The sequence below is a fragment of the Cricetulus griseus genome (genome assembly GCF_003668045.3).
Source record: "Cricetulus griseus strain 17A/GY chromosome 1 unlocalized genomic scaffold, alternate assembly CriGri-PICRH-1.0 chr1_1, whole genome shotgun sequence".
NCBI classification, from domain to species: Eukaryota; Metazoa; Chordata; class Mammalia; order Rodentia; family Cricetidae; genus Cricetulus; species Cricetulus griseus.
The window spans coordinates 211,183,068-211,195,397 of NW_023276807.1; the positions used below are offsets into that span (position 1 = coordinate 211,183,068).

General features: G+C 43.0%; 1 protein-coding gene across 1 annotated transcript; it reads right to left on the bottom strand.

Moving 5' to 3' along the window:
- Positions 1 to 6,632: 6,632 nt before the first annotated feature.
- LOC100754885 (granzyme-like protein 2) lies at positions 6,633 to 9,682 on the bottom strand. Its single transcript, XM_027390054.2, has 5 exons — positions 9,459 to 9,682; positions 8,180 to 8,330; positions 7,735 to 7,867; positions 7,275 to 7,529; positions 6,633 to 6,870 (listed from the first exon to the last, which is right to left on the bottom strand). Exons 1-5 carry the CDS (start codon positions 9,511 to 9,513, stop codon positions 6,718 to 6,720), a joined length of 747 nt encoding a protein of 248 aa, XP_027245855.1. The 5' UTR covers positions 9,514 to 9,682; the 3' UTR covers positions 6,633 to 6,717.
- Positions 9,683 to 12,330: the final 2,648 nt, after the last annotated feature.

Consider the following 12,330-nt stretch of genomic DNA (forward strand, 5'->3'; position numbering starts at 1 on the left):
GGTGAGTGTGCAGGAAGCATCTTGTCAGTCAGTTGCTGGTGAGCATGACCACATTCCCCACAGGAATGTTGGCCTCCTTGGAGGGAGGAAGAGCCTCCTGAGTCCTTCCACATAGAGCAGAGAGGGAGTCCCCTCCTGTCAGTGATCAGGTTATTGCAGTATGGCCTCTGTGTCTTGAACTTATGATCAGGTAATTATGTCCTTGAGACATATTATCTCAACATCCCATACTACTCCCTAAGAGGAGCTTAATTCTATATTTTTCAAGAGCATGAAGACTTTTGTTCTAGGTTCAAAAGTTCCCCTCTAAGACAATACCCTAGGAAAAATCTAGGCCACCTATTAACATCTTGAGAGCTTTGAAGAGTACTAGGGTGTGGGGTGAAGAGCAAAGATTTAGGATGAAGTGCCAGTGTGATGTTGATGACCCTGTCAGGAGGAAATGACAGAATAGGGGAGCTTTATAGAAAGGATTTGACAGACAAATACTCGGGACCCCATGCAGTCTATAAAGACATCTCAAATGTTTAAATCATCTCAACAGCAAAGTAGTTATTTTCAGGAAAGGAGGGATGAAGAGCAAAATCAGAGCTGTTCTCTACCTGCAGCGGGTCTGCTCTTGTTCTTGTTCCACCCTCACTGGGCAGTCTGGTCCCCAGGGAACAGGGTGACATAGGCAAAGCTCTGCTTCTGCTGAGGAACCAGTTTCTGTCTCTCTGTCTCCCCTGAGAAAGCAGCTTCTCTGTCTCTCGTCCCTCCTGCAGTTTGTATATGCAGGTGCCTTTGAATGTAAAACCCAAGTGCATTTCCTCTCAGAACTCCAAAGTCCAGCTCACATTTGATTGTGCTTTTCTGGGCAATCTTGTCATTTAGTATAGACAGGGAGACCTCTGATGTCAGCTGCATGTAGTCCCCAGCTGACTTTGCATCTGTCACAGCACAGCTGGAGTAGTCAGACATATGCTCATCTTCATTTCCCTCCCAGGGGATGTGGAGGGGAGTATTTTTGTTTTGTTCCTCTGTTAATTTACATCCCCTCTCCTTCAACTGGCAAATGTAGAACACGTTCAATAATGAAGGAATAAGTATTAACTCTCTCTGTGGTACCATATATCTGCTAAAATAAAACCCGCTTGAGGGTGAACACCTAGAAAGTTAAAGATGCTCGATTATCAAGTTACTCCTGCCACAGCTGGTTATCATTTAGTTTCATCTGGTCCTGCTCTGTCACAATTCTGATTTCTTACATCTTGATAGTGCCATCACATTTTCCTGGTAGTTAAACGACTTTCTAGAGATTGGGACAGGCTCTTGGGCTGGTCTTCTGCCTCACATTTGATTGAGAGCCCCACTATCTCAGGGCTTCTTGGGATCAGGTCTCTGTCATTTTCCAGCAGCCACATTGTGAGTGCTGTCTGTGGCCTTTCTTGTATGTGACAGCTCTATGGACTATGGCGTAGAGTGTCTTTGTATGATATTAGACACTATTTGGGGAATGATGTTGTTTGCTAGCATGAGGATTTCAATATTTAATATGTATTCACCTTGGGACTTCATGAGTAGAAATTTCTCTTAACTACTGATGCAGCTGACACAAGAGGTCTCCTTGTGTCTAGAGTAAATGATAGGATTGCACAGAAGATCAGTCTCAAATGTCAGGTGCAGGCTGGAGTTCTGAGCAGAAATGCAATTGAGTTTTACATTCAAACTGGTGACCACATTTGAATGGGATAATGTTATATGTGAATGACAGGGATTGAAAATAATGAGCAATGGACCACATTTGAATATATATATATATATATATATATATATATATATATATATATGAATGAATATATATATGTATATATACACTTTATTTATCCATTCTCTCTCTCTCTCTCTCTATATATATATATATGTGTGTGTGTGTGTGTGTGTGTGTGTGTGTGTGTGTGTGTGATTGTCTGTCTGTCTGTCTGTCTGTCTGTCTGTGTGAGAGAGGTCCAAAAGAAAATGAAAAAGCAGCAACATATGACTTGGTTAGTGTATATATACAATGTACATTGATGAGAGGTCAAGTAGGTAAGACAAATGGGCCAGGAAAACTGCATGAAAGTAATGTGTGAAAAATTCTCATGTTTTATGGAATCTTGAAATTTGCAGGAAAATGGATGGAACTAGAAGAAACCATTCTGAGCGAGGTAAGCCAATCACAAAAAGACAAACATGGTATGTACTCACTCATATGGGGATTTTAGACATAATGTAAGGATTACCAGCCTACAATCCACACTGCCAAAGAAGCTAATAAACAAGGAGGTCCCTAAGAGAGACATACATGGTCCCCGGGAGAAGGGGAAAGGGTCAAGATCTCCTGAGAAAATTGGGATCATGGGAAGTGGGAGAGATCTAGAGAATGAGAAGGGAGAAGAGGAGGGGTGAGGAGGACATGAGGGAGCAGAAAGGTTGAGTCGGGGGAAGAATAGAAGAAACCAAGAAAGGAGATGCCATAACAGAAGGAGACATTTTAGGTTTACAGAGAAATCAGGCACTAGGGAAAGGTCTGGAGATCTACGAAGATGACACCAGCTAACAATCTAAGCAACAAAGGAGAGGCTACCTTAAATGCCCTCCCCTGATAATGAGATTGATGACTGTCTTATATGACATCCTACAGCCTTCAACCAAGAGCTGGTGAAAGTAGAAGCAGACACCCATAACTAATCACTGAACTGAATTGGAATCCAGTTGCAGAGTGAAAAGCAAAGGGGCCCAGACAAGGCTGGTGAAACCCACAGAAACAGCTGACCTGAACATTGGGGAACTCTTGCTCCCCAGACTGATAGCTGGCATACCAGCATGGGACTGATCCAGACCCCAGGAACATGGGTTTCTGTAAGGAAACCTCGGAAATCTATGGGACCCCTGTAGTAGTTCAGCACTTATCCCTAGCATAGGTGAGGACTTTGGGAGTCCATTCCTTATAGAAGAATATTTCCTGAACCAAGACACATGGGGGTGGGCCCAGGCCCTATCCCAAAGGATACGATAGACTCTGATGACACCCTATGGAAGGCCTCACCATCAAGGGGGAGCAGAAAGAATATGTGATAGATAGGGTTTTAGTTGGGAAGGGTAGGACGACAGGAGGGAGAAGGGAATGGGATTTTCATGTAAAATAATCCTGTTTCTAATTCAAATTTTAAAAAGTTGAAAAAAGATCTCATGTTTGATTGCAAAAAAAAAAAATTGCCGATGTCCTTAATGAGCCTGTGGACTCTAAGTAGGAGACCCTCAGACAAGTGTCTGGGCCATGCAAACTCTTTCCACTTGTGTCTGCACTCATCCTCTCCTTTCCTGCCTGACCCTCTGTATAGATAATGCCCCTGAGTCCCTGTCCCCCACAGCTTCTGTTTCTGTGTTATGATCACAGAGGGCCATGGTGGACTGGAGCTCCAGTTAGTCTGTGATATCAGCTTCACTTGGAAACTTCTTCCAGCTGAAAGCCCCAGGGGAAATGGAAGCCTCATCAATACTTCATCTGAAGTAACATCTGGCGCAACATCTTTTCTAGGCAACATCCTATTCCTTATGGATTTATAGATTTCTTCTTCTTATATTCTCATAGATTGTTTAAAGTCAAACAACTGCCATTGTTGCAAAGCATAGAAAACACGAGTTTGATAATTTTACCTGTTTTTAGACCCACAGCATTGTATATCTATCAACAACATTCGTCTTAGGACATTTTTCACCGTTTGTATGGAAACACTGAACCTGCATGAAAATGCTGTCTTGTTGCTTCCCTGTCTGCCTTTATTTGTGGCTCTGCTGACCTGTGAGAGCCTGTTGTACAAACACCAGCATCATGAGCATGATGCTACCTCATGCTTTATACATGGATGTTACCTTATTTGCCCACTAGACCCTATTAGATAAGTCAGGATTATGCCGAGGCCTAGAATATGAGACAGTGTAAAACTAGAGTGAGAGCTTGGGAGGTGGTGAGGTGATGTCAGAAAAGCCTGCCTGAATTCTTTTCCATCTGGACCACTAGGAGAAATCTCCTGGGAGGGATTTTGCTCTTGTGTTCTTCTGAGGTTTTTAAGGCAGACTACAGGCTGTAGACTACCACAACTTTGGAAGTTTTAGAAGAAAATCATGAGAAGCACTTTTGCTTGTAATCAGAAATGATTGTCATCACACTCATCTGAGAAAAGCCTGAAGTCTTGAACAGACCTCTGTTCCTGTTTTTAAGGAATAAATATACTCAGTTAAGGTGATGTTCCTGCTGTGTTTGGGTAATTCTTCTGCCTCTTTTGTATAGAAGCCACTACTGGAAGCAAAAGGTACATGCAGTTGAGATATTTTTTGCTTTGCTTCCAGGAACCACACTCAAAGCCTGGAGTGTCTACTGAGCTGCACATTGTTATCTGAGGATTGGAGCATTGCTCACTGGTTCAGTTTTCTTTTTACCTGACCAGCTAATTTAGCTTGAGGTTGTGATAGGAGGTCCCAACTTAAGGTAAATTCCTCAAGAAAGGATCCTGGGAAATGAGTGGACTTCCAAGCATGTGAAGACAGCAGATGAAGAACTGGAGAGCAAGAGTTTGTTGTAGGGAAGAGCAGAGTGACACTGAAAGGATGGTGACTATGATAGCTGTCCCATAGTAAGGACTATCAGTCTGCCTAGTGGCACTTTCTCCTTTTCTTCCAGAGGTGAGAAAGAAGAGGGCAAAAAATCTTTGTGAACTGATGCTCTTTAGTGCAAAGAGTGCTGTAAAGAACCTCATGGTCACTGTTAGATTTGATGCTGAGAATCTTTTGGGGGAGTTCTTTTGTCCAGAGATGACAAATGACCCACCTTTAATATTCATTCAATTAAAGAATCACACTAACACAGGAATCTTTTTTTTTTTTGAGACAGGGTTTCTCTGTGTAGTTTTGGAACCTATCCTGGCACTTGCTCTGGAGACCAGGGTGGCCTCGAACTTACAGAGATCGACGTGCTTCTGCCTCCCGAGTGCTGGGATTAAAGGCTTGCACCACCAACGGCCAGCCCAACACAGGAATCTTGTAGAAACTGGTTACAACACTATTACTCTCTGTGGTGTATGGCTGTCTCCAGTTCCCAGGGAGGTAGATTTTAAGTCAGTGGAAGGAGAAGGAATAGGTCAGTTGGTTTCACATCAGCCATTCTCTCCCCATAGATATTCTAGCAGAGAGATCATCATAGAAATATTTAATTGGAGGAGCATCATCTAAGAGTGCAGACCATTGTAGCTGGGATTTCTGTATTGCCAGTTAGCTCTGCTCCTGCCATCTGGCTGCCCAGTAACCAAACAGAGGCTAACTGTTAATTATAAATGATCGGCTGATAGTTTAGGCTTGATACTAACTAGTCTTTATATCTGAAATTAACCAATATGGCTTTTCTATGCTCTTCATCATAGTGGTACCTCTTGTCAGCATGATATGTCCATCTCCTGCTTCCTCTATATCTTCTGGTGACTCCCCATGACTCTGTCCTTCTTTCCATCATTTTTCAGTTTGACTCTTTTGCTTAACCTCTTCCTACCTTGCTAGTGGTCAGTCAGCTCTTTGTTAACAAATGAAAGCAACATATCTTACCAGTGTACAAAAGATTATTCCACAGCATTTCCTCTTTTTGTATTTTTAAAGGAAAGTTTTTAGTTTAACCATATATATATATATATATATATATATATGTATATATATATATATGCAAAACAGTCATCAAGTAAGAATTAGTTATAATATCTAGTCTATTTGTATTTGGAAAAATTAGAGAAAATATTCTATTATCTATTACCGATCTTATCTTGCTAGTCTTAAGTTTTATATCTAATTTGTCTTTTATCATAGCTGCAGAAAACTTTGAGTCTAATTATTTAGTATTTAACTCCATCAAAGACAACAGAATGATGTAATATTATCTAATAACAGGGCATCTGGCTACTTGGATATCTGTGACCAGACTTTGGTCTTCATTTGCAGGTGGGGTTTCCTGTATTCTCACTCAGCACTGTCCCATCAGCCAGCTCCCAAATAACCACACAGAATCTTATTATTAATTGCAAATGCTTGGTCAATTGCTTAGGTTTATTACTAACCAGCTATTACATCTTAAATTAAACCATATTTCTTATCTAGCCTCTACCATGCAGCAGTGCCATTTCATCATCGTGGCATATTTATCTCCTGCTTCCTCTGTACCTCCTGGTTGCTCCAGAGACTTCTTCCCAGCATCCTCTTGGTTTTCCTCTCCCGGCTAACCTCTTCCTACCTACCTATTGGTCAGTCATCTCTTTATTAGCAATGAAAGCAACTCATCTTCATGGTGTCTTAAGGATTATTCTACAGCAGACCAGGGATCAACTATGTTCCTGAATTAACTTAACAAGGATGCCCTATGGTCACTTTCTTCTGGGCTCTCCATTTTCAATGTGGGTAGTATCTATTGGTGCCTTTAAACATTTTTCTTTTGTTAACCATGAATATTTTAATGAAATCAAATGGGAGACATAGGAAATATTTAATACTCAAGGCCCTACTGGGGTATGTATCTTGGTTCCTTTTTTCCCCTTCACCCTTTGTAGACAGCCACACCATCTGAATGCCACCTCTTTTATGCAGATAGATCTCTTTATTAAGTTTCAGATAGCTGTATCCCAGGATGTTGGACACTGTCCCCGGCACAGGGCTTGTCTTCTATGGTTGTTGAAGGAGTTTCATTTTTTTCTTAATCCAAGGTATAAAGCTTGAGATTCTGGTGAAAACCCGTGGAGGTTTCTTGGTACAAAGTTGATGACTGACAATGCCCTGGGCCACACCATTACACACAAATGGTCCCCCAGAATCTCCCTGTGGACAGAAAAATGAGAAGTCTTAGTAAATATCATCCCCTGTTGCCAGACTCATTTTCTCTCTGATCTTCTCTGTTCCCACTAGGGCCTGGGTTTTCAGATGGAAAGGCTAACTGCCATCATTGACCTGGGTCCAAGATGGGAAGGAGGTCAATGAACTCTGTGACTCTCTACCTAGAGTGTCTGAGCCTGATGTGTCTTTCTTCAGTCTCAGTAGACTCTAACTTTCCTATTTTCCCATGGTTAAAGTACATATTTGGCTGAGGGAAACTGGTGGATTCTTGTGGGTTGATCCCTCCATAAACTCTAGACTAGCAGCAGTTGCACAGTGGGAGAAGCCTTGACTCTGTCTGCATTATATCTCTGCCCCTGGAAAACATTTGAAGATGGCCATGTCCTTACCTTACCAGTAGCCTTCTTCTCCTTGGGATTTCCCACACAGAGCTGGATGGAATTGTTGTAGCTTTGGGACAGTTTTCGGCAAACATCACTTTCTTGGACTTCTAGCTTGACTTCCTGAAGTTTGTTAGGCAGAGTACAATTGGCCAGGTCTCCCCAGCCTGCTACTGTGCACACCTGCTTAGGTTTCACCAAATCCTGGCTCTTCGGAAGGTCAATGATGTTCACAGCTTTACTGAGTTGAGCTTGGCGTTCCAGCTGGTAACAAGGTTGAAGAAGAAAGATTCAGGTCTGGCACCTCAGTAAGCTTAAATCACAGATGGGGTTGACTATATTCCAAAAGTACAAACCCCCCAAAGACCTAATCTATTGCCCTGGGACCATAAACCAGTCACCCAGAGAGAGGATTGGACTGATACAATAGTAATCTGTGGAGTGCTCCAAAAAATCCAAAAAATGGTACCTTGAGTAGCATGATGTCATTGGCCTTTGTTTTACTATTATAGTTCTCGTGCTTGGTGGCATTAAGGACAGTGAGGATCTGGGTGTTTTTCAGTTTCTTGATATCATGAGCACCCAAGATTACACTTATATTCCTTTGAAAATAAAATGGATTAAGTACAACATGGGAACAATATATCATTCTCTGAAATGCAAGTGGAGGACTCAGCCTAAGCCTGAGTCAAATAGCAAGAAATTCATGAAGAAGGTTGTGTCTTAGGGCTTCAGAAGCATCTCCAGCCATTCAGATCCTTCACTGACAGCATCAGGTCCCCTGTCCCACAATCAGTTTAGGTCAAATTGGATAAAGGGAGTTTGATCTCACCTTAGTTCAATTTTGAAGGACAGATTGGATCTGTTCCTATTGGTCAGTCCCAGGCCACAAAGTCCCTGTTGCTTTTCCTTACCTTGCATAACAGTGAGCTGCTGTCATTACTATGTCTTTTGCCACCAGGAAACCACCACATCGAATTTTACCCGATTCGTTTCTATAAATCCTTAAGAATGCCATGTAGGGATGGGAGTGGGGTTTGGCCTCTGTACCCCACATTATTTCTCCTGAAAGAGAAAATTTGTTCTGAACCTCTGTGCTCATGGAAACTGTGCAACAAACCTGGTCTCTGGGATAAGGGCCAGGAGAACATGTGGATTTGACACGAAGAAGAGAACCTTTTGTAGTGCCTGTCACACACCAGGTAAATATCTCTGGCTTTGCGGATGATCATGCATGGCTTGTAGTATGATGTTACTTTTCCCCAAGTTTTAAGTTTCTTCTTGTATGAATGTTAGAACCACGTTTTCCCCCCTATACCACTGAAACCCCATGTAGCCATATAGGAAGAATTCAGCATACATTCTCCAGAAGACCTAGAATACATCAACCAGAAACAGTTGCTTCCCCTGGAGTCCTGCTCACTTAGGCACTGGGCTGTGCCTGAGGTTAGCATGAAGTACTATTGGGATAGAAAACTCTGTCTTCCTCTTCTCTATTCTTATTAATGATACATAGCAAGGACACTACTCAGAAACAAGACTCTTGTACAAACCATGAAAATCCCTCAAGTGTGCTATGCCAGTAGCTGGGAGAGGAGTTCCTAATATAGTCTGAACCTCAGCATGGGATTGTCTTCCTAAGGCAATGAAATAGCCTTAGCACTTAGAAGGGAGAACACAGAGTTGTAGGGATCCTAGTGAGATGGGGAGATGGGTTGTAGGCTCCTATGTCAACCTGATTCCAACAACCTTTAGAGCAGTGATGAAGCCACACTTAGCTGGCCCTATTAGATTGTGGGGAGCTGTCATGGCAGACCTGTATGGCTCAGAAGAACATAGACAAGTCAGGTTGTTTAGGTCCCAATCCACATGTCAGTCAAGGGATAAAGCTGCCCACTCTTAGGTTTGGCCAATCAGAACTGCAGCCTTCATTTTCAACTCTATCTTTCCTATAGGGTCCTATGATAGTTTTGTAATTCCTCTCTGTTAGTTGGTGAAGATCTGTCTTACTAAGTGCCATTACAAGTAGTTTGTTTTGATTTCAGAGCCCATTTAACCAGCGCTAGGCTGGGGCTCAGCAAACTTCTCAGATGAACTGAGTGAGGAGCAGACCATAGACAGAACCTGACTGGGACACTATGGAAGTGTCAGTGTGACACACACAAGACTCTAGGGAGGGGAATGGTTGCTTACCTCCTTCAGTGCTGACTGGCAGGACAGCCACCAGGATGCTCAGGAGCAGGAACATCTTCAGAGGTTCTGACCTGTTGTCAATTGTCACCTGTTTGTGCCTCACACTTTTAAACTTTTAGGTGTGGAAAGAGGGTCAGGGCTGTTGACCATTAATTTCCTGTGTGAGATTTAAGATCTGAGTTCTTGCTACATCTGTGTGGTGAGTGTGCAGGAAGCATCTTGTCAGTCAGTTACTGGTGAGCATGACCACATTCCCCACAGGAATGTTGGCCTCCTTGGAGGGAGGAAGAGCCTCCTGAGTCCTTCCACATAGAGCAGAGAGGGAGTCCCCTCCTGCCAGTGACCAGGGAATTGCAGTATGATGCCTCTGTGTCTTGAACTTGTGATCAGGTAATTATGTCCTTGAGACATCATCTCTACGTCCCCTATTACTCTCTTTGAGGTGCTTATTTCTATTTTTTCAAGAGCATGAAGACTTTTGTTCTAGGTTCAAAATTGTTCCTCTATGTCAATGCCCTAGGAAAAAGGCTCAGCCATTTATTCACATATTGAAGGTTTGGACACTACTGGGGGATGTGGGGAAGAGTAAAGATTTAGGATGAAGTGCCAGTGTGATGTTGATGACACTGTCAGCAGGAAATGACAGAATAGGGGAGCTTTTTTTATTTATCAGTTTTTATTGTTTTTTAAGTGTTTATTATTTTTAATTACTCATATTTACATATCCATCCCCCCATTCCCTCGCCCTCCGGTCCTCCCATGTTCCCCACCCAACCCACCCAAACCCACCCATGACTCTTCCCCAGGGACAGTGAGGCCCTCTACCAAGGACCATCAAAGTCTATCATATTGTTTGGGGGAGGGTCTAGACCCTCCTTGCTGTATCTGGGCTGCAATAGTATCCCTCCACAGGGAATGGACTCCCTAAGCCCATTTGTGCTCTGCTGTCAGAGGAGCCATAGACTGTCTTGGCCTCCTAGCTGGCACCCACATTCAGAAGGTTTGGTTTCATCCAATGCTGTTTCCCCAGCTTTATGACTTGGGTCTCCACAGAATAGGGGAGCTGTATGGAAAGGATTTGACAGACAAATACTTGGGACCCCATGCAGTCTATAAAGACATCTCAAATGTTTAAATCATCTCAACAGCAAAGTAGTTATTGTCAGGAAAGGAGAGATGAAGAGCAGAATCAGAGCTGTTCTCTTCCTGCAGCGGGTCTGCTCTTGTTCTTGTTCCACCCTCACTGGGCAGTCTGGTCCCCAGGGAACAGGGTGACATAGGCAAAGCTCTGCTTCTGCTGAGGAACCAGTTTCTGTCTCTCTGTCTCCCCTGAGAAAGCAGCTTCTCTGTCTCCCGTCCCTCCTGCAGTTTGTATATGCAGGTGCTTTCGAATGTGAAACCCAAGTGCATTTCCTCTCAGAACTCCAGAGTCCAGCTGACATTTGATTGTGCTTTTCTGGGCAATCTTGTCATTTAGTATAGACAGGGAGACCTCTGGTGTCAGCTGCATGTAGTCCCCAGCTGACTTTGCATCTTTCACAGCACAGCTGGAGTAGTCAGACATATCCTCATCTTCATTTCCCTCCAAGGGGATGTGGAAGGGATTAATTTTTTTGTTCCTCTGTTAATTTACATCCCCTCCCCTTCAATTTGCCAATGCTGAACACTTTCAGTAATGAAGAATGTCTCTCTGGTACCATATATTCTGTTAAAACAAAGTCCATGAGTGTGAACACCTAGAAAGTTAAAGATGCTCGATTATCAAGTTACTCCTGCCACAGCTGGTTATCATTTAGTTTCATCTGCTCCTGCTCTGTCACAATTCTGATTTCTTACATCTTGATAGTGCCATCACATTTTCCTGGTAGTTAAACGACTTTCGAGAGATTGGGACAGGCTCTTTGGCTGGTCTTGTGCCTCACACTTGGTTGGAGTCCCATTATCTCAGAGCTTCTTGGACCAGTTTACATTGTCAAGTAGGCATACTGTGAGTGTTCCTAGTGCTCCCTGTGGCATTTGTCAGAGGTCACTGCTATTCTGTCCAATGGACGGACAATATGTGCATGGAATTGGACATTATTTGGGGAATAAAGTTTGTTTGCTGGTGTGAGTATTTGACTGATGAATGTGTAATTCCCTTAAGACTTTCAGAGTAGAAAGAGGGGAAACAAACAGGTCCTACCTTTTAATGGGGTAGTGTGTGTACGTGAGTGATAGGCCCAGAAGGCAATGAGAAAATGGGTCATATTTAAATGCAATAGTGCATATATATACAATGTATGTTAGTGATGGCGGGCTCAGAAGGCAATAACAAATGGTCCCAGATCAGGCATGAAAGTAATCCATAAACAATTGTCATATTTAATGGGACAAAATAAATCACCGAGGTGCTGCCATGAGGTCAGTGGACTCTAATTAGGAGAACCTCAGACAAGTGTCTAGGCCATGCAAGCCCTTTCCACTTGTGTCTGCACTCATCCTCACCTTTCCTGCCCAGACCTTTCTGTAGATAATGCCTCTGGGTCCCTGTTTCCCACAACTTCTGTTTCTGTGCTATGATCACAGATAGCAATGTAGACCTGGGCGCTGCTAGGCTGTGATGTCAGCCACAGTTGGAGCCTTCTTCCTGGGGCTGAAAAGCTGAAAGCTCCAGGGGAAGAGGACGACTCATCAATACTTTATCTGAACAGCCCATGGTGTCACCCACCTTCTCTAGGCAACTTCTTCTTCCATTAAAGATTTGGTCTTCTTATATTCTCAGTTTGTTCAAAATAAAAAAGTGCCATTGTTGCAAAATGTAGGAAACAGAAGTTTGATAGTTTTAGTTGTTTTACTAGTAGAGAGCAATGGCGTTCTGTAGACCCACCCCAGC

Bases quoted from the DNA above. Each gene is read 5' to 3' on its own strand.
- LOC100754885 (XM_027390054.2), bottom strand. From the start codon at position 9,513: ATGTTCCTGCTCCTGAGCATCCTGGTGGCTGTCCTGCCAGTCAGCACT. The intron at 8,331-9,458 runs GTAAGCAACCAT...TTTCTCTTTCAG, and splicing joins GCCAGTCAGCACTGAAGGAG to GAGAAATAATGTGGGGTACA. The intron at 7,868-8,179 runs GTAAGGAAAAGC...TTATTTTCAAAG, and splicing joins GCAGCTCACTGTTATGCAAG to GAATATAAGTGTAATCTTGG.